Below are 26,262 nucleotides of genomic sequence, written 5' to 3'. Positions count from 1 at the left end.
TTATCACGCATCTACTGTCTGGCTTTAGGATAAATTTGAAGAGGAAAACAGCGAACTCTAATTTATGACGTCTGACTTTGAGTACGTTTTGTTTAGAAGCTGTGCAGTGACGAACCCTAGCTGTGGTTCATTCAGTATTTATCTGTAGCCAGCCGGCTCAGTGATGTGATGTTGATCTGATGTTCAGTCTTTAGAGGAGTCGAAATGCTGCTGTCAGACATGCTGTCAGAATGGCTCTGCTTGAAAGAAATATAACCTGCGTCACAGGTTTCCTTTGAGACTTTGCAGTGAAACTTTGTGTTGCATGATATAGTGTTTTAAATGATACCTGTGCCAAGGAGTATCAGCCTCTCTTCGACTTCAACGTGAGCAAAATACTTTCGGACTTAAGATTAACCTGCAACGTATCACGAAAAAACGTACAAAACAACTGCAAACAAGGATTTTTTTTCAGGCTTGTATGTGTCTCTGCTCGGCGAGGGGCCCGCTGGCTCATAATCAAAGGTGAAAAGCCCCTGAAGACGGCCCCTAAATCTGCCTGCAGTGAAACTGACCGTGTTTCCTCCTGCAGAGGCGTCATCGCCATCAACTCCACGATGAGCTTCGAGCTGCAGCCGCAGGAGGACGGCCGCCATCACCAAGACCTCCGCCGGCAGCAAGGGGAGGAGGAGGGGGGAGGAGGCGAGAGCGGAGGAGACGGGAGTGGGGGAAGTGGAGGAGGTGCTGGTGATGAAGAAGGAGTCCACCTACTGTTCTCCACAAGCTCTCTGGAGGGCGACAGTGCTGGAGGCTGCGGGGTCTCCCACGACGCTGTCCCCCCTATCCACAGCTCCACACACACACACAGGGTGAGACAGACCCCCCCCCCGCCAGACACAAGACGCCTGTACACATGAAAACTGAGGGAGAGAGGTGGCAGCTACGACTCCCAAGCTGCATTGCACTAAGACAAGGCCAATCACACAGCTAGGCATGCTGCTGCTGAAGCAAAGATCACACTTTGTAGAAACCTGATTAAACACTGTGTAATTTAAACTAGATGCCCCCTGATTCTGGATCAGTTTTCTGACTGCCTTCTTCTCCATAGCAACAACAGCTGGGGCTCATGGGTATTGTAGTATTCAGAGCTAACCACCAAACGGAAAAGTTAAAATAATTCAAACAGGTGGTCAGAACATGAACCTGCAGTCTGGTCTCATTATCCAGGAGAGTCCAGACTTTCCATGTGAGAAAAAAAAACCCCGTGGAACCAGTAACTCCTCACACTCTGCAGCTCTAGTATGTCAAAGATTAGTCCTATTATTGGCAGTCCCTGCTGTAATAGTATTAGCAGTCTCCCTCTCTCTCCCTCCCTCTCTCTCTCCCTCTCTCTTTCTGTCTGTCTCTCTCTCTCTCTCTGCCCCCTCCCACCACGACCCGGGTTCTGTTCAAGGTTTCTACCTGTTAAAGGGAGGTTTTCTTGCCTCTGTCGCCCAGTTCTTGCTCATTGGGGGAATGTTGGGTCTCTGTAAATCTAACTCTGTAAATCAGAGTCCCGGTCTAGACCTGCTCCACATGACGAGTGCCCTTAGGTGACCTCTGTTATGATTTGGCTGCTATATAAATAAAATTGAATTGAATTGGAATGAGTAGTTGTATTAAGGATACATGCTGCTCTGCTAATTTTCCTGTTTGACTTCTGTTGTCCGTTTGCTTTGTCTGCAGAGGAAGAGAGACATCCTGTCTGAGACTAAATACGTCGAGCTGGTGCTGGTGGCCGATCACCAGGAGGTCTGTGTGTGTGTGTGTGTGTGCGTGTGTGTGTGTGTGTGCGTGTGTGTGTGTGTGTGTGTGTGTGTGTGTCTAAAGATCAGCCTGAAACAATGAATCCAGGCTCTGAAGCTTCATGTAATCATGGTTGCGACACATCTACTGACCAGACATGTGCATGTTGTTCGTCCAAACTTTTTCAAACTTACTTACCTTTATTTAAATTAAAAAGAAAATATGTCAGGCAGTGTTTTCCCCTGTTTGTCGCTTAGTGGAGGTTGTAACTAATGCATGATGTGATCAATTAATCAATCACTGTCACCCGCTGAGCTGAATCACACAGATCCTGACACATCTCATCTTGTAATTAACGTTACTAGATGATGTTAAACTGGAGCTGAAACCATCAGTTGATTAATTGATTAGTAGATCGGAAGAACAATAATCAGCAACTGTTTTGAAAATCACTAAATGGTTGATGTTCAGTTCTTAGCGAAAATTGAAAAAGACTTGATGGTTCCAGCTTCTCCGGTGTGAGGACTGGTTCCAGTGTTATGTTGTAGTAAACTGAAAGTCTTTGGGTTTTTGACTGTTAGTCAAGTACAATCAGCTTTTTGAAACAACAACTTAGGCCCTGGGAAAATCTCACGAGCCTTCTTCACTCATTTATGTTATTTTGCAAACCAAACAACTAATCGATTAATCAAAAGAATAGTAATCGGCAGAGTAATTGATAGTCAGAAGAATCGTTTGTTGAAGCTGTACTGTAATAATCGACTTAGTCATTAAAGACGTGGCCTCTGCTGTGTGGTGGAGCCTCTGCTTGTTTTCCTTGCGGCTTGATAAGCCTTATAATATATTTCATTAACAACTTGATTAATGAGTTAACTTCCTCTGGCATTGCTCTTTATGTTAATCAGGTCCAGGCCTCTGCAGTAGTTTGGCTTTCAGTGGAAACGTAATGTAGCTTCAATGCAGAGCTGCAACAACACATTCCTTCTCATTTGAAAATCACGAAAGAGATCTCGAAAGAGATCTCTGCACACCTGAATATATGACAGGGGTGTCATAATAAAGCCCAACCAGACCGAAGTGTGAATGAATAAATATAGCAGCCTGTAGGAGTTTCCTCAACGTTACTTAAAGGTTTTCTGTAAACAGCAGTGTAACCAAGTCTGCTCAGGTTGCTAGATGATCGCTCCTAATGTCATATCTGCTCCTCGCAGTTCCTGAATTACCAGAAGAACAACAACAAGACCATCATCTACCGCATGCTGGACGTGGCCAACCAGGTGGACTGGGTGAGACCTCTGACCTCCCTGTAACTGCGAGCCGGTGTAACTCTGCTGCGACAACAGACCCGAGCCGTGTCTCTTCTGTCTGTTCCAGTTCTACCGTCCTCTGAACGTCCGGGTGGCGTTGACCGGTCTGGAGATCTGGAGCGACCGAGATAAGATCCGGGTGGAAAAGAGTCCGACGGACACCCTCAACAACTTCCTGGAGTGGAGAACCAGAGAGCTGCTGCCACGCCTTCGCCATGACAACGCCCAGCTCGTCATGTAGGACGGGAGCATTTAACAGAATAAAAGTCTCAGATTCCGACCGACCCTGATAATCACGAGTCACGTTTTAATTTACAGGGGCGGGGCTTTTGATGGCACCACCGTGGGGATGGCGTCTCAGTCGTCCATGTGCTCCAGGGACAGGTCTGGTGGAGTCAACGTGGTGAGTATCACCTCCCTACGTTGAACTCGGAGAACACAGCTGAGACTCCAACTTTGTACCTGTGATGAGGCTGGTTTGAATTCAGGCTGAGAGCAGTCACATTGTTGGGTTTCTCCCCTCTGTCATCAGCTTCATGTTGGTCCACGCCGAGTGGAAAGAGAGTAGATTGTTTAGTTTTGGTCTCTTTCGTGTTCGCACTGACTTTTTACAAACAAACCAGGAGCTGTAATCGTGAGCTCGTACAGACTGACATCTAACTGATTGATCGGACAGTTGTGGCGATGTGATCATGCACCATCGGCCCTCGAGGACCCACGGAGTAAAATCAAAGTCTGGTGACTGGCGGCAGCTCATGCTGCACGTCACTGAGCCTAACGCTGAATATCCAGCAGTCGGCTGAGTCGCGGCGCCGACGTGACCCGTTGATGCGATACCGGCCTAAATATCTCGATACTGATACTTAAACGATACCACGAGCCTGGTTTCATTCATTTTCATTTTAAAATCTAAATAGAAAACTAGAAAATATGCTCAGTAAAGCGCAGACCTCCACCAAGGAGGTATATTGAGTCCACTTTTGTGTAGTAATCAGTGATTGTCCCCTGTACTTGATTTTATGTGATTTCTTTCATAGTTTGCTTTATATATTAAGGTGTCACTTATTAAACAGCGTTTGATAAGACTTCACATACCTCCTTGTCAGTGGTCTGTGCTCTACTGAGCACCTTTTCTTTTAATAGAAGTAATTATTGACGAACATGTACATGCCGCGATCACCGTTACCGGTACTGACTGAGTATAAATCGATCATTTACGACTGGTGTTGTTGATCTGCGTACTTCTGAACGCCTGACTTTCATGCAAATTATGGTAAAGTTAACGTTACCAGTGTGAACGCTGTGTTTGCGTATAGACATGTTTGCCATCGGTGAGTTAGCTAAAAAGATGAAGCCAGATTAAACAGTTAACGTGGCCCTTTCCTGCCTCGCCAAACTCTGATGCTGAAAAACGTTGGCTCGTCACAAAATAAATCACACTCGTTTGCCTCGTATTTGAGGGCATTATGTCATCTATCCCGTCCGTTAACCTGTTGCTCTTGGATTCTTCGGACAGGTCGGCATGTCTGTCGGCGAGATGCTTTGCCGAGTCGGACGTGTTGGCTCCCTCGGTCCGTGTTGGTTTAAAACATGTTTTACAGACCAGCTTTGTGTCCGTGGGCTTGAGCTGACTGTCGGCTACGTAAGCGAAATACTGCCATATTTCGCTTCCTGCGTCTGCTTTGTCGAGAAGCCGTGGACGGTCGGCAAGAGCTCTTGTGTTTGCAGCCACGCCTCTGGTGTTGGTGCTTTCATGGTGAGCGGAAGCAGAGTGCAGGGAGTAGAGAGAGTGGGAGCAGAGCGCACACCGACCCCGTGTCGAACATCGACGCAGCTCAGGAAATACGGCTCTTGTTAAAACACCGTCATTCTTAAAGTACCGTCACTAACAAAATGGGGTAGAGCATCATTTTTAACGGCGGGGTATTGCGATACCTTTCTAGTATCGGTATACCGTGCTACAGTTCTCCAACGTGGTTTTAATGTTCAAAGGAAACATTTCAGAAGCAGAGCGTTTGTTCTTCAGCAGCCACATTTACTGCGTAATATACATACTCTGTGTATATAATCTGTATTGTCGACAGGTTTCGTCTTTTACATGCAGACTGAGTACATGTTTAGATGTGGTAACAGGTGCAACCCATTGTTGCCTCAACTCACCAGAAAATAACTGGTCATCAGCATTCTTGGTCCAGACTGGGACTGGACCTCGTGTATCATAGATGTTGACAGTCAGACAGGAACTCCTGTGGAATCTGTTTTGATGCCTTGCCACTTTTTGTCCCGACACATACTAGAGAACTGAACACATACAGTTCATTTACAGCTCATTTAAAGAAATGCTTGATTGGCACTAAGCTCTGTCAGCACTAAAACTCAGTCACGCCCTGCTGTCCTCAGCCTGTCTGTGCTGTGTACCTGTCTGTCTGCTGCCACCTGTTGCTGTCTTGCTATTAACCAGTCTGTCCTCGTGTACCTGCGTGTCTTTGATTGAGGCTTTGCATTGAATGTGCCGGAGTTATTTATGTATTTGATTGATTTTTTTGTGGATTATGCGACTGTGCTTTTGCTTTGTATGTTGCCGTTAGTTTCTAATAAGGTTGTCTCGTTCAGTCCATATGTATCTTAACATTTATATTCCGTGTTTCGTTGCTTCATGTCTTTTGTATTATGTGTTTCTTTGTTGCACGTTTTATTTAGTACCTGGAAGTGTAGTTCATTAGTGTCCTGTATGATGATTTTTCCTGAAGTTAAATTTTCCTTTTCTCCTTCTATTATTGCTCCGCATGCTCATAAATGATTTTATTAATTTTGTGGTTTATATCTCATACTCTGATTTTAGGGTGACTTTTTATCCCTGTCCAGGGACCACAGATGAAAATCACACTCACAGCAATGTTTATCAGTGTGCACTCTCCCTGTTAAATAAAGTAATGATGATGATACATCAGGGAAAATCCACACACTCACATGGCATTTTGCATATGTGTTACCGTGGTTACAAAATGATGGTAAACATGCTCAGGAAGTGGCTTCCTTAGTTTAGCGTTTGAATTCTGCTAAAATCACACATCTGCTCTCACATAGTCCTATGGTTGGTCTGTGAGTGGTTTATTCTGCTTCTACACCACAAACGAACCACACCAAAGTCCGCTTGGAACCGGACTAAGACCCTCCAGTGAGTTTCTTTAATCAAACCAGACAGGTCAGATGTGATGGCCTCAACCCCATATGGGGTCCATGATTCTTATGACTATTGACTCAGTGACTGCAAGTTGATTTTCCTAGAAAACAGTGTCTACCTGGAAGGAAGTAAACCAGTGTCAAACCCGAGGGATGATTTAGAAAACCTGTCTCTGTCATAGGATCACCTGGTCAGTGTTCTGGGCGTGGCCTCCACTGTTGCTCATGAGCTCGGTCACAATCTGGGGATGAGCCACGACACCGCAGAACGCCGCTGCTCCTGTGAGAACGAACCGCGGCTCGGAGGATGCATCATGGAGCCCTCGACTGGGTCAGTACCCAGTAATTAACCAGGGACGGTATCACATTATTTAACCTGAGTCAGCAGCAGATCATTTAACCCGGGTCAGAACCAGATCATGTAACCTGGGTCAGTACTCGAATCTATACACAACTCACTACCAAATCTTTAATCTGGGTCAGGTGAGTTATTACCCAATAGAACTGCATCCCGGTCAAAAGAACCTTCTATATTGTCAGTAAAACATTGTCCTATGTCAGTATTGATTATTTAATTTGTTTGACAGAACCTGCTTATAGGTCAGTAAATTCTTTCGCAAGGCAACCAGAACTTTTTCCGAGGTCGTTAGAAACTTTTCAAAGGATCGAAACCCTTCACTTGATCAGTAGAACATTTCACATGGTCAGTAGAACTTTTTATCAGATACATCTGTCTTTACCTTAGTTCCCATCTTCCTATTGACGAAACTCTGCGTAGCCTTCCAAAATAACTACTAGTGAGCACAGTGAAACAAAAGAAAGCAAATGAAAAAGTGTTTCTCTATCTGTATTACAAAAATCGTTGTGCATTCACATTAGAGTTTCTCCTGCTGACTCCCACCATAGACTTTACACTGGGATGTGATGCATATAAACATCGCCTTTCTGGGCACTGGGAAAAATTTAAGAATACAAAAGCTTTACGGATTAAAATTCCTAAGACAAAGAGTAATAACCGACCTGGTTTGCAGGTGGAGGTGTACCGTCAACGGTTTTATAGACGTCTCTATTATAATAGAGGTCTTTTTATGCCGAAGGGGATATTTTGGTTGCGGTGTGACGAGCGCTCTCTTAATATATCAATGCCTGTGACCCTCAGGTTCATGCCGGGTCAGCAGTTCAGCAGCTGCAGCGCTGCAGATCTGTCCGTCAGCCTGCTGCATGGAGGCGGGATGTGTCTGTTCAACGTACCGCAGCCGGACCGCCTGCTGGGAGGACCTCGCTGTGGAAACCTGTACGTGGAGAAAGGAGAGGAGTGTGACTGCGGCCTGCTGGAGGTACTCACCTGACCCACTGACTGACTGACTGTGTGAGGGAGTGTTAGTGTTGTTCTTCCTGTTGATGTATTGCTGTGCTCCGATTGGTCAGGACTGTGAGGACCCCTGCTGTAACGCCTCCACCTGTCAGCTGGTTCCTGGAGCTCAGTGTTCGTCTGACGGCATCTGTTGCCAGGACTGCAAAGTAAGCCCCAAACAACACGTTCGCCGACATTATGCTAATCTTTCTCACGATCAGTATTTGAATTTGAGTCCCCCCCTCCCTCCGCAGTTGCGGGTGGCGGGCTCGGTGTGTCGTGAGCCACTCGGAGAATGCGACCTCCCCGAGTTCTGCACCGGCTCCTCCCCCCACTGTCCCCCAAACGTCTTCCTACAGAATGGAGAACCCTGCGAGGACGGTGCCTCCTACTGCTATGGAGGAATCTGCGCCAGCATGCACACCCAGTGCCAGATGCTGTGGGGACCCAGTAAGACACCAGTTTATATTGGTCAAGTTAAAGCTAAAGTTATTGTGCTAAACCAGTTTGTAATGAGCCTAAACCAGTGATCTTCAATGGGTTTACTGAGCCCACACCAGTTTCTGTTCAGTCTTAAACAGTGTATACTGACCCAAGACCAGTTTGTAATGAGCCTAAACCAGTGTACAGTCATCTGAAATGCGTTTATAATGCGCCTAAGCCAATTTTTCAGTGTTTACCAGTTTGGTCGGTACAACAGTGACCCGAGTGTCTGTGTGTCCTCAGACGCCACCAGCGCTCCAGCCGTCTGTTTCTCATCAGTCAACAAACAGGGAAACAAATATGGAAACTGTGGTCAGCTGACCAACGGCTCCTACATCCCCTGTGGGAACTCGTGAGTACACGCAGTACAAACAGTACACAGGCGTTGAGTTATAGCGACTGTCCTGTACAAGCATCCATCTCCATCTCTTCCACTTGCGTCTATGTTTCAGCGACGTTCACTGCGGCAGGATCCAGTGTCAGGGGGGTAGGGAGCGCCCCCTGCTGGGCACCAACGCAGAGATCCTCACCACCACGGTGCGCTTCAACCACAGCGACCTGGTCTGCAGAGGAACCTTCTTCCACCTGGGAGACGACGTGTCGGACCCTGCCACTGTGGCCCAGGGCACTGCCTGCGGCCCCGGCAAGGTCAGACAGGGCCCCCTTCAGGCCTGGGGGAGATACAGGGTTTAGAGAAGACAGAAGAGAACAAATAGAAGGGTTCAGGTTTAGAGAATGGAACCGTTTTCTAACATGTCTCATATCTGAAAAACCAAATATACAGACTAGAAATTTTAAATATATTTAAGCAAGATAATTCAGTTTTTTGGTTATTTTTGTCACATATACAAACATTACATGCTATGAAATTCAGGCTGTGCTAAAAGAGGTGAGCACTGAAAAATAACAATTAAAATAGGAGGAACAATAAGCAATGCTGCAAATATTGAAGGTTCACAAAATTTTGAAAGATTCATTTAAGAATTTGTCACAGAAAAGTTTGGTTAAAGTCATTTTCTGTTGCAGGCCTGTTTGAACCAGAAGTGTCAGGACACGTCAGTGTTCGGTGTGGACAAATGTCGTGGGAAATGCAACGGTCGCGGGGTGAGTGAAGGACAACACATCGGATTTTCAGTTGCTTTAAAAGCCACCGACACTCGTTCTGTCCACAGCTCGCTTTAAAGGGTCAGTTCTACTTTTATGCAAGAAAGTGTAGTGTTAGAAAAGTTTGGGACCTTGTCGCCTGACACATTTTGTATTGTTCAGTTGAATAATTGAAGAGTCAGTTTGTTGAGTGGAAGAAGGGAAAGAAGAAGGAGAGAAAGAAAAAAGGTTTTCTATCCATCTGCTCAACAAAACAGAACCAAAGAAATACTTTTATTGTGGTGACATCTGCAACCTCCCACTATATTCTTTACCCATGACACGTCCTACGCTTTTTGGCCAAAGCGTGAATTCCATTAAACTCTTCTGCGGTCTTTATTGCACGTCTTGTTTTAACAACTGCAGTGTTTATTTTCCCGAACAACCAAACCACCAAAAATACAAATCAGATGAGGAGAAAACCGCACAAATGATTTCTAAATGTTCATTTTCCCTAAAAGCCCAACTTGTTTAACTTGTGTTAAACCCGCGGCAGGATCAGCATGGTGAACTCAGGTCTGACCCTTTCAAACAGGATTAATCCCAGCCTCTGTGCTGGTCTCAGCAAAGTATAATCTGCTGTGTGTCTGTTTCAGGTGTGTAACAGTAATAAGAACTGTCACTGTGATGTGGGCTGGGCTCCACCTGACTGCAGGTACTCTGGTCACGGAGGCAGCGTGGACAGTGGACCTGCCAGAGCCGCTCGAGGTACAAACACTGAGGACTTTAACTGAGATCCTTCTTATCTCTGACCCAGGTTAACCCCCTCCCTCTGTGTGTGTGTGTGTGTCTGTTTAGAGTCTGACCCGGTTCGTGTGGCCCTGCTCGTCATCTTCCTCTTCGTCCTGCCAGTGGTCCTCCTCTTCCTTGCTCTTCGCATCCCTCGTTTCCGTCGGTGTCTCCTCTGTCTGGGACCAAACAGCCCGTTTCACAAAGCTCGACAACACAACCGGTAACACACAAGCTCTGTGTGTGTGTGTGTGTGTGGTTGTGTGTGTGGTTAAAGGTTACTTTATAAAAATGACTTATTATTCTCATACAATTTTATTCTTAAAATATTATGAATTAAGACTTATGAAGTGTTATCTTTATCATAGATGATGATTTTATTTTCGTCATAAAATGATGACTTTATCATTGAAAATTAAAACTTTTTAAATAATATTACAACAGTCTTCTCAAAATATTCTAGAATTTCTCGTAAAATTTCTGTTTTCTGTTTTCTACTCCAACAGTGGCCTTAACACTCTTCTTATAAATGTGTCTGTAATCAGTGAATAATGTTTTATTAGACATCCTACAATGGTAAATTTGAATAAAGGTAGATAGTTGACAAACCCATAATTCAGCACTAAACTGTCCTCTTACCACGTACGCCCGCAGCTGCAGCACATGTTAAAGTGTCATCAACGCTTTAATAACTGTAGATTCTGCTCATTGACTGTAAATGTAGGGTGAGAAAATAAAGTGTTTCAGTTTCCGCAAATGAGCGTCTCCAAACTCATCTTCAGTTGGAATCTGATGTGCTTTCTTACCCACAATGCAGTGTGACTCACTGTGAGATGTTGAGTTTGGAGTTTGACCCCGCCCACATCTCCAGGTACTGCTGGACCCGCTGGGCCCACCGGAGACCTGCCGGGTCCTGGTCTGTACTCTGTCCCTGTAGAGTCAGAGAGCTGAAGTCCTGGTTTTTAACGTCTGACAGACTCAGAATATGAGCAGGTTTCCGTCCGACTGAATCTTCAGTCGCTGACTTCACCTCCCTGACAGTCCTGTCAGTGACAATGAAAACCACTTCAGGACTTAAAGCTGCACCGATCCAGATTTCACTGCTCCTGTAGTCTCACACACCAGGACCTGAGTATTTTCTCCTGGTATTTCCTGGAAATATTGCATCAAACCTCCTGCTGTAGTCTTTGATAGAATGAAAATTGGACAGAGAGGTTTCTGGGTAACGAAGTCCTGAAATTTTAAGGGCGAACACAGAGTTTCCAGGTGCAGCTTTAAGTGTGTTTGTTGGACAGGATGGTTTAGTCTGTGTTGGTGAAAACTAAAGACAGTCAGCTATTAGTCTCTCCCACAGGTGTGTGATGTCGTGTTTGTGTTGGAAGTTAACGTTCTCTGATCATCGCCAACAGTCTGGTTCAACAGACCAGGGAGTCAGCGCTCTAAAACATAAAGACAACTAATCCTAAACCTCTACCAAAAATAAACTGTAAGAAACTGCAGGCGCTCACCCGGCGCTATTCTCATTACAGCCATCACCCTCCGGGAGGCGCTATACATCATTCCCACCAAGAAGAACTGGTTTTGCCCACTTTCATGCAGACCCTGAACTTCTGTGTAAATGTGATATGTTGCAGGATAATTGAAGGTGATCTGTCAGCCATGACGTGATCATGTTTTTAGATCCAAGCTGCTGTTACTGAATCATTAAAAATTCCACCCGTTTAGCTGTCGAGTGAATCGCAGGAAAGTGTTAAACCTCACGCGAATCATCGCCTGATCAACTGATCAGTTTAATCAGTAGATCACGACCTAAACAGCAGCCTCACCTGTGTGAAATAGCTCCACTTTTATTCCTGACGGTTGATGTTTTGTTATAAAGCCTGAACTAATTTTTAGGATTGTTTGTTCATTCAGGTCCCTGCTCCTCCTGGAGTCCACATATAAAACACAACATACATAATATAGATTCAGTACGACCTCACACACGACGTGAAATGCAAAACTTAATGCAGTGGCAGGCAAATAGCAGCCCGTGTCCCAGCTCCAGCCCCTGCACTGAAAATATTTACCCCCCCCCCTCAAAAGCTTACGTTACTGCAGGTAACGTGCAGTAGAGTCAAGGCTCCGGTAGATCCTGATAAACATGACCTTGTAACATCTGATAAGCAAGGATTGGCATCTCAGACCCGAATAGGTTGCGTCCTGAAAACAAAGTCTTTTAAGCCAACAACAAAAACAGTTCTTTCATTTAACCAACAGGTGACTGTCTGTTAACCTGTTAATCACATTTCAAGGTTCGTAGTGCCACACAAAACATGATGCAGAATGATTGGTAACGTAAGCTGCTGTAGCGCTATCAAACACAAATGACAATATTAAAACAACAGTTTTTAAATCTTTTTTTATTTTTAAAAGAAACAAAATACTAAAACACTGAGAACAAACAGATCCGACTGTGTCTCCAGCTGTCGCCCACTGGACAGTACTGCAAAACCTGAGTCTAAATGCTGGCCCCTGTTGTTTTGTCTTACCTCCACCATAAAACGCCGCACTGAGGCCGGTAAAGCTGTTCACCGACTCACATCAGAGTTCTGCTGGTGCTCAGATGTCAGAGTGTCCTTGAGAACTGTGTGTTAGATGTGGGATGATGACGTTTTCTTGATGCTGTCAGAGGATGATAAAAGTTTAAGAAGTGTTTTTCGTGTCCAGAACCCCAGTGATGGAGCGATCGGACGGCAGGAACGGAGAGCAGGTCCGACCGCTGAGATACCACCTGAACCCGCAGACTGACATCCCGCTGACCCCGCCCCACAAAGAGGTAACCATGGCAACCTCTCCAACAAACCTGAAAGAAGGAGCGGTTTAAAACATTCACTGATTCTTCCTATAAGCTTTGTTTGTCCCTTTAAAATCTACATTTCTGAACTTCTCTGAATAAAGAAGCGCAGTGCTAGGGATGCAAATTCTGAGCCATTTCCTTAATCAATCGTCGGCCATGTTAACAATCAATAGCCGGTAAATTGTTAACAAATTCTGAAATACAGGCGTCTTTTTCCATAATAAAAGAGTCTTTTTAACTACTGACGTAACCTGTGTTCGCCGCAAAGTCAAAGAGTAAATGAGTCCTTTAAGGAACAGATAAAGAAAATGCCAGGTTCTAAAGAATTATCGATTAAAACTGCAGAGCTTCCACTTCCTCACCTGCTGTACTTCCTCCTTTGATAGCGAGGAGGTGCGTTTGTGCGGCTCCTACAGGCGTTGGGTGACACGCGTCTGACTCCAGCTCGTTGAGCAGCAAGAGTCAACCGGGTACTACGGCACACATCTTCGCCTTCTGCATTGTATTTGTAATCAATGACATTATTAGCAGGAATGAATCGCTGACATCCCTAGCGTTGTAGCTCACATCCTGGGAGCGTAACCACACCTCCCGTCTCCAACTACCATTCAGGGGAAATGTTGCCTGAGGCTCCGGGTTGTCGCAGCTGTGCCGCTGTGTCTTCTCATAAAATACCACCTGGAGTCGCCAAAGTCTGAATTTTCAAATCCTGCACATCGAGGCTTTAACTCTACAGGGGTCGAACCCATGGCTGCGGTCAAAGTATTTTCTGTCTGTTTTGAACGTCCACACTGGAAGGGGGAGGTAAAAATTCACGGGGGGGTGTAATGTGCTTGAAATCTGGAGATAACTGCCCCCATGATCTCATGATCTACTTTCTCACCCCCACACGGCTGACCAATCAATGACTGTGTGTGTGTGTGTGCAACGTCAGACTGTTGTGGGCTTTAGCTCTTAATAGACTCATTCATTGTCCAAAATTCCACTCTTTTGTTCAGAGTCATAACTGAGTCATCTCTTGTTCCTATGACTCAGATCTAACACTTTGAGAGAGAGTGTGCGTCACTACCATTTCTGCCGAGATCGTAAATGTGACCTCAGGCAGACCTGAAATATCTTTCCACTCGACAACTCTGTGAAACACGACTTTTCACGGGGCAGAATCTCCAAATCTCCGGGTGTGGACCACAGACAACTGACTCCCTCATGGTAACATTATCCTTCTTGTGTGCCTCAGTAAGCATGATGGCAACTGTAGTCCCGAAACTCAGAGCATGTTATCCCAACCAAAAAAAGGAAAAACAAAAAGAAAAGAAAACACCAGCGGACAAACTCAGTTCTTCTTCTTCTTATTTTGAACTACAAACGGAATAATGTAACATCCCCAGAGCCGAGAGAACTCCTCGTGACTCTGAGTCCACAGAGAAGTGAAGGATTTTTGGTTTCATAAAATGCTGTCGACTTCTCATACTCAGTAATTATGAAATGATAGTGCAGCAGTTGTTTTGCAACCTGTTTCAACATGGATTTACTGTTAAAAACCACAAAAACCAGAAAGAAGTGACACAACACCAAAGCTGTGGATGATTTTTTTTTTTCTTCCTGCCTTTAACTCACATTAACACATCTGCCCTGTTTGACCTTTGACCTCTGGACCTCCTCTCCTGTGCATGTATCAGCTGTCACTCTGCCTCTGCTTCCTGTTTTCTCTCCTATCAGGTTCATGACAGACCCGCTCCTCCCACTAAGCCACTCCCCCCTGACCCCGCCCTAAAATCCCCATCACAGGTAACCTCGCGTGAACTCACCTGGAGGTGTCAGATCTGTGTTAACTCACCTGGAGGTGTTCACGTGTGCTAGTGTCTGAGTTCGTGTGCTTCACATGTCGCTGCTTAGAAAACACGTGTGGGTGTGTGTGACGAGTTTTCAGTCTGACGTGTTTCCGTGGCCTTTGTCCTGTCGTCGTCGTTGTTGTTGTGTAGTCCGTGACTGGTGTTGTCCTGGTTCGGTCGTGCATGATGTGTTTGAGTTGTGTCATCTGATTACTGCCTGTGAATAAGATTTTTTTAGATTTAGTCTTTGTCCAGAACTGCAGGAATATTTCATCATTTCTGGAAGTCGTTTTGTTCTCTTTCTTTTTTGACAGTGAGACGTTCGAGTCCAGTCAGTTTCTCTACAGAGCGCATTTTGTTGACCACAGTGTTTAACAGAGGGATGAAGTTATGAGATGGTTTGATCACAGTCAAATGAAAACACAGGAATTATCGAATAAACACAAGAGATAAATGAGAGGATATAGGTCAGTTAATAAAAGGACAGAACATCTGCATAAAATCTTAACATTTTATCAGAGAATAAATAAAACAACAAGCATAGAGAGAATCAGAAGTGTGAACTATAGTCCCCAAATCTTTGCCAGGCAGTAGATGTCAATCTCATGTCTGTGCTGTAGGAACGATTCCACACATCAGTCAAGAAGCCTCCGGGTTGAATCTCGTTCTGTGCGTCGAACCCCTGCTCTGTTGTTAGCTGCCTCGCTGTACACAGAGCAACGCGCCATACACTTTTCCAGACGGAGCCTCGAGATCACCAGGGCACTAACCGACAGCGATGGGAACAGAAAGCGGTGCCACTCATTTCTCCTCTCAGCTCCGTAAACTCCGTCTGAACCCAGCTGACTCAGCTGTCAGCAGCCAATCAGGTCTGTCACAGCTAATAACTGAACTATAGGCAGGACGCACACTTGACAGGTGACAGGTGAAACACAGACTTGCGTCGGCCGTTACGGGAGTTTACCGTGAGGCAGCTGTGACTGGACCGTAACAGCGGAGGAGCGAGTAATGTACTTCTCATAATTGTAGGTACTGTGAGGTGCATTGAAGAAAAAACATCAGTAATAATGAGGACTATTTATAAAAAGAAAAAAATCTCTGTAGATAAGGGAAAGCAGGAAAGCAGAACCATAACAAATTAAAAGACGGACTTCTGATTCGGGGACAGCCCCACTGTGCTATCACACCCCTAAGGTGGACTGATGGAACCAGACGCAGAAACAGGACAACACTTCTTTCAGCGTATTATTTCATTAAATTCGTTTTATTAATTTGCAGAATTACAATGTGTAAAATCAGAATGACAGGATGAGGTTGAAGTTCAGGTTTGTGGTCTTTCCGACACGTATCCTCGACGTACAAATGGGGGAACGAAACTTCGCTCACATAGAACAGACACTGAGCGTGAAACAATAGGTAGGTGCAAAAAATGAAATAATTGTGGACTGAAATTGAAAAGGAAGACGTACGTTAAGAACGCCGCTCAATGGAGAGGCTCAGGGGGAGCGCTCTGACATTAGCAGCAACGAGGTCCTGTGTGTTTTTGTAGCAGACTTGACGTGTTGGGGGAATTTCAGTATTTTGTTGTGCAGTTTGTTGATGCCTCCTTTTCTTTCTGGACTGATGATGGATCAGTTCGTTATTTGTCTCTGAGCTCTTTGTGACTCCAGAGACAGACAACAAACACTGCAGGCTCAGAACAGAGCAGACTGACCTGTGGTCAGCTTAAATAGTCAGTGCAGAATAAAAAGGCAACAACGAACGGCTTTGGTCAGGACCAAAAGAACAGAAGAACGGCTGTGAAAGAAACTTTGTGGTTAGCCTAGCTTAGCATAAAGACTAGCCAGGCTCACTTCAAAGTTCAAAATCCTCCATGTTGAACACGCAGGCGTGAGACTGATACTCAACATCTCACCTCACTTTTTATGAGAAAACAAAGAAAACAACTTTCACAAAATGTTGAACTATTCCTCTATGGGAAAAATTTCGTATAAAATGTCCGGGATCGGGATCAGGGGAAAATGCAACACGTTCCCACTCCCAGGTCGTCACATACGGACGCTCGGTCGGGGCCCCTTAGGCGTCATTTTTCAACCTGCAGGCTCGTTGCAAAAAGTCACGGTTCAAGTGTAGGAAACATAGTTGCGACCGTTCGCAGACCACGTGTTTGTCTTGCAGGCTCATGGCACCAGAATATCTGATCCTGCCGAACCGCATCTACCTGTATTGACTCCAGCATCGTTAAACTGGTTTACGGTTCTGTTCAGACTCACGGCATCTGGTTCAGGTTCGGGAAAGATCCCGGTCTGCTTTAACACAGTAAAGTTCACAGCGACTTCAGACACAACCTGTTTATTGACGTTGAACCAGAACCACCATCTTTCCCGAACCTGAACCAAAGAGCCGTCGGTGTCTGAACCGCAGACGGGACTCTGGATGTGGACCGGGTCTGTGTTCTGACGGTTGTGTGGCTTGAACGCCCGGGTTCCACCCCGACCGCCTCCTGTAGCACTTCATCCACGCTGAACCCTGCACGTGGAAGGGTGACGCTAAAGGGGCCCTGACTAGGGAGTGAGAACACGTAGGAAGGTATGATCATATCCCTCGTCTCATCCTTTGAAACTCTGACTCTTCTGACTTTTATTTCTGCTGCTTCAGTGTGTCAAACAGCGGCCAGCCCCCCCCAGCAAGCCTCTGCCCCCTGACCCCCACACCCCCGCCAAGCAGGTACAGTCACCGCTACCTGTAGTGTGTAGTGTCACTGTCTGTCCTGTGTTTGTCTGCAGTTCATGTACAGATGAAGATGATTTTCTGAAGTGGCGTCACAGCTGGACGGCTGCTGGCTCCGGCTGTTAGAGGCTGCAGCAAACTAATCAATATACATGCACCGATTCTGGTTTTGTATCTGCACCAATCATAGTAAACGCAATCAGTAAAGGAAGTAAACATATTACAGAAATTACTTGATTATTTTTCAGCGAGTCCACGAGTGATTCCCACATCTTTTCGGACTTTGTGGGTTTTTTCTTCTATTGCAAATGTGAATTTTTCCCTAGAAAGAGACACTAACAGACCCCGTAACCCCCCAGATCAGAGTGTGGTTTTCTGGGGGGTGCGTTGTTCTTTTCTTTCCAAAACATTTTCCCTTTGTCCTCCTGACATGAAATGCACTGGTCTGACACATGAATGAAAATTACGTGACTTACACATGAGTAATATTTGTTCTTATTATCGTCTAAAATAGTAAACATTTGAAACTGCTGATAGCAGTTAGAGTTCAAGCCTACAAATAAACTTCCTTTATAGTTTCGTCACCGGTATTTTTGCCTCGGGCTCTTCTACTTTCATGTGTGAAAGTGAGGAAATGCTGAAGAATGAATATCTGGGGCCTCGTTTCCTCACCATCGCGTGTGCTTGAAACTTCCCACGGAAAAGCTGAGATTTATGAAAACAACCTTGACAGAAGAAAGCGACCGGACACGGACGCGTTCACCTCCGTGTCCGGCCACTTTGATGAGTTTCGGGATCGTCCTGTTGGTTGCATTGTTCGTCGCATTAACAGCTGCCGCGGCATCAGCCTCTCTCGTCTGTAACACCGCCTCCGTTCTCCACAGGAACCACGTGTATACGAATATCCGTGAGGGATTTGCGTTGACCACGCGCCGTTAACTGTGGGAGTGAAACGGGCGGAAGTTTTTCAAGTTGTGATTTATAAAGGGAAAACTTGCGAGCACACACGTTTTACAAATGAGATCATTTTTTGGCACACGGCTCTTCTGTCTCCTGGTGTGGATCTTAGCCTCAGCTTTATAAATGAGGCCCCTGCTGTTTGCAACAAAAACAGTTTTTCATTGTTTTTTCAATTGAAAGAAAGTGGGTCGTGTTTTTGTGATTTTATCTTCGTTTGAATTCAAAGTAATATTTATTCCAAGGTTGGTAGAAACAGTGACAGGACTGTTTACGCAGGATTTATGTTTCTGTATTTTCCATTCCTTTTGTTTTCATTCTGTCTGTGCCTGCATGCGGCGCTATTAAAACATTTACGGATGAGTCAAACCTCTCGGTTTCATTCACCTCTCACATCTCAAATCGGAAGATCATAAATCAAATCATAAAACAAATCATAAGAGTAAGCGCCAGGAGGACGCTGACTGTAAAGTAAAGCTGGAAACACGAGACTCGACAGCGTGACGGCCTCCAGTTGCTCAGTTCAATCAACAGAAAATAGAAAATGTAAAACGTTCCTGTCGCTTCACTCTTCTCTCTCTTCCTCCTCAATAACCTTCCAGCAGCCGGCGAGTCGACCGGCTCCGCCCAACAAGCCGCTCCCCCCTGACCCCGTCACACCTGGACAGGTACACCACACCTGTATGCTGGTAGCTCTTAGCGTGTAGATGGCATGTACTTAGCGTGTAGAAGGAACATTTTGAAGTGACGGTGAATGAAGAGGTGAGAACGTGATCGATCAGCAGAAGGATGCGTAGTTCTGCCTTTTCTTTTGTTGGTTTTTTTGATTGGTGGATTGTGATCAGACGGACTAATCACTGTGATTATTGGGATCAGGTGATTAAACTGGTTGAATGACGAGTCAATGGGTGTTAACAAGATGTGGTTTGATTGAGGCGATTGATTGGACATGAACGCTGGAATCAGACTGCAAGTTACCTGGCAGCTGTGAGGCGTTCAGGAACCGAAATGAGCATCGGAACTGCGGGGGATGGAATTACCTGTACGACAGTATCTCACCTGGTAAATTCTATGCCTTCCTGGTTCCAGCGTCTCAAATGTCTCAAATTTTCTGTCTTTCTCTGTTTTAAATCGCAAATAAACTGTTGGTCGGTCAAAACGAGACATTTGAAGATGTCACCTTAGACATTTTTCAGTGTTTTCTGTCGTTTTAGAAATGAAACAATTAATGGATTATTGGAGAAAATCATCACTAATGAAAATAATCGTTACTTGCAGCCGTATTAAATTCAGTATCGTGTCTAATTTCCACAGCACTAATGACCTTAGTCCCGTCATACTCACCACTCTTCTGAAAACACCTTCTCTTTCTATGACTGTTACTGTTTTTATTCACTGATTTCTTCCCATCAGCTCCACACTGCTGATTGTTGGTGCCGAGGTAAAAACTACCATCAGTGACAATCTGCACTTCCTGCAGATGGTTCCCATTAAAAGTTCACTTGGAAAGGGAGGGGACGTGGCTTTGAGCCACTAAATGGCTTTTAATTTGAAGCATAGTAGCCAGAAGAGTTGAGTTTCATTAACAGTAGATCCAGAGAAATTAAAACAGTGGCGAGGTACAAGATCATTTCTGTTCTAGAAAAACCAGCAGCAGAATGGTGAGAATGGCTTGACTGCCGACCGTGTGTCAATGTTTCACTCAGTGGAAACACCGGAAAGCTGGAACAACTATAGATTTGATGAGGGCTGTGTCTGTGACGTGGTTTTCTAAATTTGAACAACTGATGATAAGGGATGAAATGAGGTTTTAATGGAGTCGAACATTCAAACAAACTCTTCGTCTGTAGCAGAACAGGAAGTTTTACTTTCACGTTATAACTTGCGTTTATGTTCCTGTGAAACAAGGTGAGGAAAATCTTTATTCTCAACACTATCGTGTAACAGAAGCAAAAACACCTTTTCTGTTGCCTTAACATTCACATTATTTCGCCCTGTTTCTCTCTTCAGGTCCCTGTTCCCCTCAAGCCTATGGTGCCCAAGAAGCCCCCCCCTCTGGTCCCGCCCCACCGCCCCCCTCATCCCGGCTACATCTCCAACGCCAAACCACCAGCACATGGAGCCGTCGGACCTGCGGCTGTTAGCAACAGGTGAGACTGTTAAAATGATGGGAGTTTCAGACTCAGGGGACAGTAAGCGGACCTGTCCCAGACCAACTGGGAGGTCTGGACTCAGGGGACAGTAAGCGGACCTGTCCCAGGACCATCTGGGAGTTCTGGACGGAGCAGCAGGTCAGAAATAAACCATTCAGTGCTTCACAAACCAACAGGACAATTTTGAAGTCTCTTATTTGACAAACGGGAAGCCAATGTAAAGATCTGAAATCTGGGCTGATGTGGTCTCTCCTGGTCTTAATGAGGACTCTGAATCAGCTGCAGCTGTCTGATCTGAGACCCCTACAGACAGTTCCTGATATAGTGGGTTGTTAAGGTGACGGTCTTCACATTAATGACCACAGGCCAAGGCTCCGTTTCACATCATCGTCGGAACAGCTGTCCCACAGTAAACAGCAGTCACATACATTTTACCAGGGAGGAGGAACAAGCCGCATGTTGGTGAACACGTTGCACAGCATCTTTGTCACAGTCAAACTGGGGAGTGTCCAGCTGTTGGTTTTCAGCAGCTGATGTGTCAAAGTATGAAACAAGCTTTCGGACGGTGAATCTCCTGCAGGGCAGGGCACTGAAGAGTTCACCTGCTACCAGCCACTACCATTTTTGTGTACAAGCCCTAAAATAACAAACCCAAAAAGTCAGAATGAGCAGAAGAGCAATGAACCAAAGTTACAGAGATGCAAACATGGTGGAGACGTCAGTTCTTTTGTCATAAAAAGGGAACACAAGGCCTCTGGTTGAACCTTTTAGTGTGGAGAACACAGTGGAGCCACAAGTCTGAACTAACTCAGTGTGAACAGCTGTTGCAGCGATGTGGGGAACCCTAAAATGCAGGGTTAGGGTGGCACTATGAGAGAATCAGAGACTTAGAGTCCAGGCTGTGGGAAGACCGAGTCCAGTACAGACCAGAGCACATCTGAAGCAACTCTACCAAGGTCAAAGAGTCCTTCAGGTGGGATGCTGGATTTCAAAGACCTCTTCAAATGAAAGAGTGAACATTTAGGTGTTATTGTGATGCCAGAACATTTTCCTGTAAAAACTAACAACCTTCATAACCAGGAATAGTAGAAGCCCATTTCTGCCTACTATTTTTTTCCCCATTATTACAAGACACTATGAGAAACTCTTCTTATTATTATGAGAAAGGTTTTCATAAATATGAATATGGGTTTTATATTTTTATGTATTTTTATGTAAATGATGAACATCCTTATGTGTGAGACTGAAATTTATAATCACTCATTGCATAAGCAAAATTAAAATCTTACCATCAGTTTGCTGTTACATTACTTAATATTACTGGATTTAAACGTCTTTGGTCCCAGTTTTTTGTTTGTTTTAGCTTCCCTACCTGCCTCGTCTTTAGCTGCTGATTTGTCCTGTTTACTTTTATTTTGATAGAATACGATTTTTTTATTTTTTTATTATTATTCCTTTTTTTATTTTTTTTTTGAGTCAATTAGTTTATTAAACATCTTTTAAAAAATGATATTCAGGCAGTGTTTTTTCTCCTTGATTCTTGGAAAGGTGCAGGCCTAATGGAAACAAGAAAAAACGAACAGTTCAGAGGAGAACAAAGAAAATATAAAAGCCACCTTATAATTGAGATAATAATTCTTCATCATTGTTTCTCTCTGCAGACGACCTCCTGTTCCTCCGATTCGACCCACAGTCCCTCAGAAAGTCGAGTCCTCACCGCCTCTTTAACCTCGAGGATTCGAGCCTGTCGGAGGCTGCAGGGAAACGTTCGATAAAACTCCTCCCGTGTGTCTCCTGGTAAAGAGAGACTGAAGATGATGAAGATGATGATGACTTTATTATCCATTTTGCACCCAGTCATCGGATTTCTCATTTAAGCCTTCATGAACTCACAGAAACTGTACGTACACGTTACAGTAATGTATCTCCAACGTTCAGTGCCTTGCTCAGCAGCACCTCGGCAGCGATGTGTGGACACTTTGACGGACAGTTGATGGTTTTCTCATTAAAGGGTCTTGGTGTCTTAAAACAGCGCCCCCTGGAAGCAGCAGGGGTTTCAGTGCCTTGCTCGAGGACCTCTGGACGGGGATCAAACCTGTGATCAAAGTAGAGACTAAATTTCCGAGTGGCTCCCAAACTGTGGTACAGGGCCCTCTTTCGGGACCCTGAGGAGGTTCTTCTGCAAATAACGGATATTTTTTCAGTCTCGAACATGATTTTTTAAGTCAAATGACAGAAGGTAAAAGATTTTTATTCATTCTTGTAGTGAAAATGGACAATTTACGTTTTAAACGTTCACAAAATGGGACAAAACATTTTTCTAATGGACTCAACTTATCAAATGTCAAATATCAAATGGGACTGAATCGCACTGGACTAACCATTTATAAGAAGGTATAAAATCGTGGAATAAACCTTTACTGAAAGGTGATCTGAACTAACTGAGTTCTCAAAAAGACTAAATCCTGGACGAGCGTTTTTTTTGTTTCTGAAGGATCAAAGTTCGAACGGACATTTGGAAGATGAATTACGACGAGATTTACGACATACTGTAGGAAAAAGTGTTGGGGGAAAAGAAATCTGAGTTTGAGAAAAAAATTGATATTTCAAGAATAAAGTTATAATGTTTCAGTTCTGGAAATGATCCAACTTTGGTCTTCGACATTGTTCAACGTTACTTCCAAAATATCACAATATTATTTTCGAAATATTACAACTTTAGTCTCGCGGTATGTTACAGCTTTATTCTTGAAATGTCAATTCTTGAACTTTTTCTCAAAATATCATGACGTTTTTCTTCTAGGACGTTTCAAATATATTTCGACTTTATTCTCGAAGTCTCCCAATTTTTTCAGTGGCCCTGATGCTCCATCGTAGGGATCATCTTTGAACGTCTACAATCTTTGCAACAGTCCACTGACAGCTGGAATGAACTTTTCCCACCTTCGCCTATGTGGCCAAGAAACTGCTGGAAACCCAACGACCCGTCCCGGATTTTTCGGACCATTAGGTCTTTGTTGGACTCAAAGTGAACTGCAAGCCTTTCCAGGAGGGACTGGTTCTACCCCTGTCTGTTTCTGCTGGATCAGGTTTTTATTTTTCTAACCTGCCTTGCGATCTCTATGGGAGACAGCTGGGAATGGGCGCTGTGAGTCCGTCAGCTGTTTGTAACGTTAGGGACGAGCTGGATGAATGACATGATTAAAATTGTGTGGATTTAGAAGAAGCTGTCAGATTTATCTGCTCCGTCGTCATGTTCAGGGAACAGTTTCGGAGAATCCTTTGTGGGAACTTTGCGTTTTTATTGAAGGCTGGTGTCGTTCTGATACCTCACCCGCACAAATTTAAACCTTTCTTTTCCATTTTCCATTGGTTGTGCTCCAAAACCCGACAGTCGCAGTGCTGGTTAGAAACAGGTGAATGTGGTTTCCAGTCCATTTCAGGCTTCAGGAAGTTTTCGGACCTCTTCGCTTTTCGCACACTTTGTGTTGTAGATTTAATTTTAATGGATCATTTATCACAGAGGTCTACAGAGGGTTTCTTGGACTTGGTTTATGTGAATTGTGGGACCTTTTATACTCAGGTGTGTGCCTTATTAAACTGTGTCCAGTCAGTTCAGTTTGCCACAGGTGGACTCCGATCAAGGTCTAGACACATCTCAAGGAAAATGAGAGCAAAGGGAAGCACCTGAACACAGTCTGGAGCCACAGCAGAGGGTCTGAATGCTTTTATAAATTAGAGATTTCAGTTTTTGATTTTTAATGAATTTGAAATACAGTTTTCACTCTGTCATCCTGTCATTATTTAAAATGAAATCTACAACAAAATAAAGTGAAGGGGTCTGAACCCTTCCTGACGCCGCTGTACGTTCAGCGGCTGTTTGACTGTCTTCATGTGGGCTGGTGGGTAACAAGCTGCACGATGGCAACGCTAAAGCTCAGCCGTCCAACAACAGCAGCCAAAGTTGTTAAATGTTGTCTAAACAGCTGTCAAACAAGAATTTTGTCCAAATACAGTACAGTCTAAAACCGGCAAAGTTATGATTTCCATCCGGGACTAAATCAATAGGATTAGGAATCTCACCAGATATTGGAAGCCTGTTTAGAGCAGAACGGTGAAGAACAACAGAACTAGTTTTTGTACAGTTTTCTCTGGAAGGCTGAGCTCTGTTCCTGCTACCATCAAAAATAACACAAGTGAGTAGAAAATGACGGAGCAGAAGGGTGATTTCCCACATTTATTTAGTGATTCAAGCTGCTGCTGAGACTGTCACCAGCTCCACTGAATCCACTAGAGTCAGTTTTTATAGCAGACACTTCTGTGTCCTTTGTTTAGACTAAAGAGGAATTTGTTTCTCGTCATCTCTTCGTTCCCATTTCCGCTCGTCATTTCAGAAGTTTCACATCCAGACAAACTCCGGATGAGACTTAAGTCTCTTTCCTTGACACTCAGCCACATCTCTGCGTCTCTGTTGGTCAAATCAGACATCAGTTACAGTCCGTCTTTGTTTTCTCTGCTCCATGTGAATCGGGGTCGTCCTCCGCCAGTCCACAAGGAGGTGGTGATGCACCTGAAGATAAAAAACGTTGGCCTCAATTCACACCGTTACCTCTCGTTATCATTTAGCTTCCCCTTGTCTATTTTCAGTTTTGTCTCCAAGAAAAAAAAAAGGGGCCTGACAAGCAAATGAAAAATGAATGTTTTATAGTACAACAGTGTTGAGGACAACAGAGCTTCTCTAATCACCAGGTGGTCACCAACAACATGGGGACAAAAACAAATGAAATGGACTACAATTATGGAACTGATCCATAACACTGTGCAAAATCTCTTGGTTGCATTTATACTTTTTTGGCTAAATGTAAATGGGGTAATTCACAGATTGGACAACACCCAAATCAGAGGGACGCAGGTTTTATTCCCGGTCCTCCGGGGTCTTGAGTCCACGGTGCAGCGCAGTGATGTTAATAAAGGTCCAAAAAGACAACGAGTGCATCCAGAAAGAAAAACTGAGTGCTCAACCTCATAAATATGAATCGGTTATTACTTTTAGAGCTGTGATAATAAAAGTGTCTGTAGAGAAAAACTGATCTCGATGAAACCGGCCTGTGTGGAGGCAGAAACACGCTGCTGCAGAACTGAATGTCTTCACGCGACGATCCTTAAATCCACTGAGCAAGTGTGCCTGCTCAATCAGACTGACCCGTTGATTTATTGGCTGATTTATTGATGGGTATTCATGAAGTTAACGTCCCGCTGTCTTCACATGTTTGCTGCTAGAGGAAAAGTCCTCAATAAAACAGACTGTTTCTACATGATCTGTGCTGATTTGTGGTTTTTCAGTCAGTTGACATGTTGGGTTATAAAACCATAAACTGATTTACCTGAACTACTGACGTCATGACTCCCTCACTAATCTATTTTTACTCTTTAATGGTTTCTACAGAAAACAGTGACCTCACAGTCTCAAGAGTTTAAATAACAGGTTCACGGTCTTGAAACCTTTTTGGTGCCAGAATCATGAACACAGTTCCTTTTATAAGACGCTTTCCGTCTAAGTGAAGGGGAACAAATCACCGTTCCGTGTAAAAATATATTCTGAGGTTTATCAGAAGTTTATTATGAGGCTTCATAAAAACATCAAGACCAGATCTTCCTCAGTTGCAGTGATTACAGCAAGACCTGGTTCATTGTTCGCATGGAAACCGGACTGTTGATTTGAAAAACTGTGGACGTGTCCTTTAATGCTGACTGGGCCACTGACAGAAGAACCAAGTGGGGTGTGACT

At 44.4% G+C, this 26,262-nt stretch overlaps 1 protein-coding gene across 3 annotated transcripts in view; it reads left to right on the top strand.

Moving 5' to 3' along the window:
* The window catches only part of adam15 (ADAM metallopeptidase domain 15), a 37,590-nt gene extending 11,817 nt beyond the window's left edge, over window positions 1-25,773 (top strand). Inside the window, exons 6-22 of one of the 3 annotated variants that reach the window (XM_040117336.1) lie at window positions 572-848; window positions 1,705-1,770; window positions 2,976-3,050; window positions 3,139-3,308; window positions 3,390-3,474; window positions 6,437-6,585; window positions 7,414-7,591; window positions 7,683-7,775; window positions 7,863-8,058; window positions 8,335-8,443; window positions 8,544-8,739; window positions 9,118-9,195; window positions 9,831-9,942; window positions 10,033-10,186; window positions 12,673-12,781; window positions 20,332-20,471; window positions 22,136-25,773. In XM_040117336.1, the coding sequence (XP_039973270.1) occupies window positions 572-848; window positions 1,705-1,770; window positions 2,976-3,050; window positions 3,139-3,308; window positions 3,390-3,474; window positions 6,437-6,585; window positions 7,414-7,591; window positions 7,683-7,775; window positions 7,863-8,058; window positions 8,335-8,443; window positions 8,544-8,739; window positions 9,118-9,195; window positions 9,831-9,942; window positions 10,033-10,186; window positions 12,673-12,781; window positions 20,332-20,471; window positions 22,136-22,202 (2,254 nt within the window). In that variant the 3' untranslated portion in view covers window positions 22,203-25,773. Of the gene's footprint in view, window positions 1-571; window positions 849-1,704; window positions 1,771-2,975; window positions 3,051-3,138; window positions 3,309-3,389; window positions 3,475-6,436; window positions 6,586-7,413; window positions 7,592-7,682; window positions 7,776-7,862; window positions 8,059-8,334; window positions 8,444-8,543; window positions 8,740-9,117; window positions 9,277-9,830; window positions 9,943-10,032; window positions 10,187-12,672; window positions 12,782-14,521; window positions 14,759-20,331; window positions 20,472-22,135 lie in introns of those variants that run through there. The other 2 variants (XM_040117337.1, XM_040117338.1) reach the window with 2 other exon arrangements.
* The last annotated feature ends 489 nt before the right edge of the window (window positions 25,774-26,262 follow it).

This window comes from Xiphias gladius, chromosome 22 (genome assembly GCF_016859285.1).
Source record: "Xiphias gladius isolate SHS-SW01 ecotype Sanya breed wild chromosome 22, ASM1685928v1, whole genome shotgun sequence".
In the NCBI taxonomy this organism is placed as follows: domain Eukaryota; kingdom Metazoa; phylum Chordata; class Actinopteri; order Istiophoriformes; family Xiphiidae; genus Xiphias; species Xiphias gladius.
Note: the sequence above shows the minus strand (reverse complement) of the source record. Positions and strands in the feature narration are given on the sequence as shown.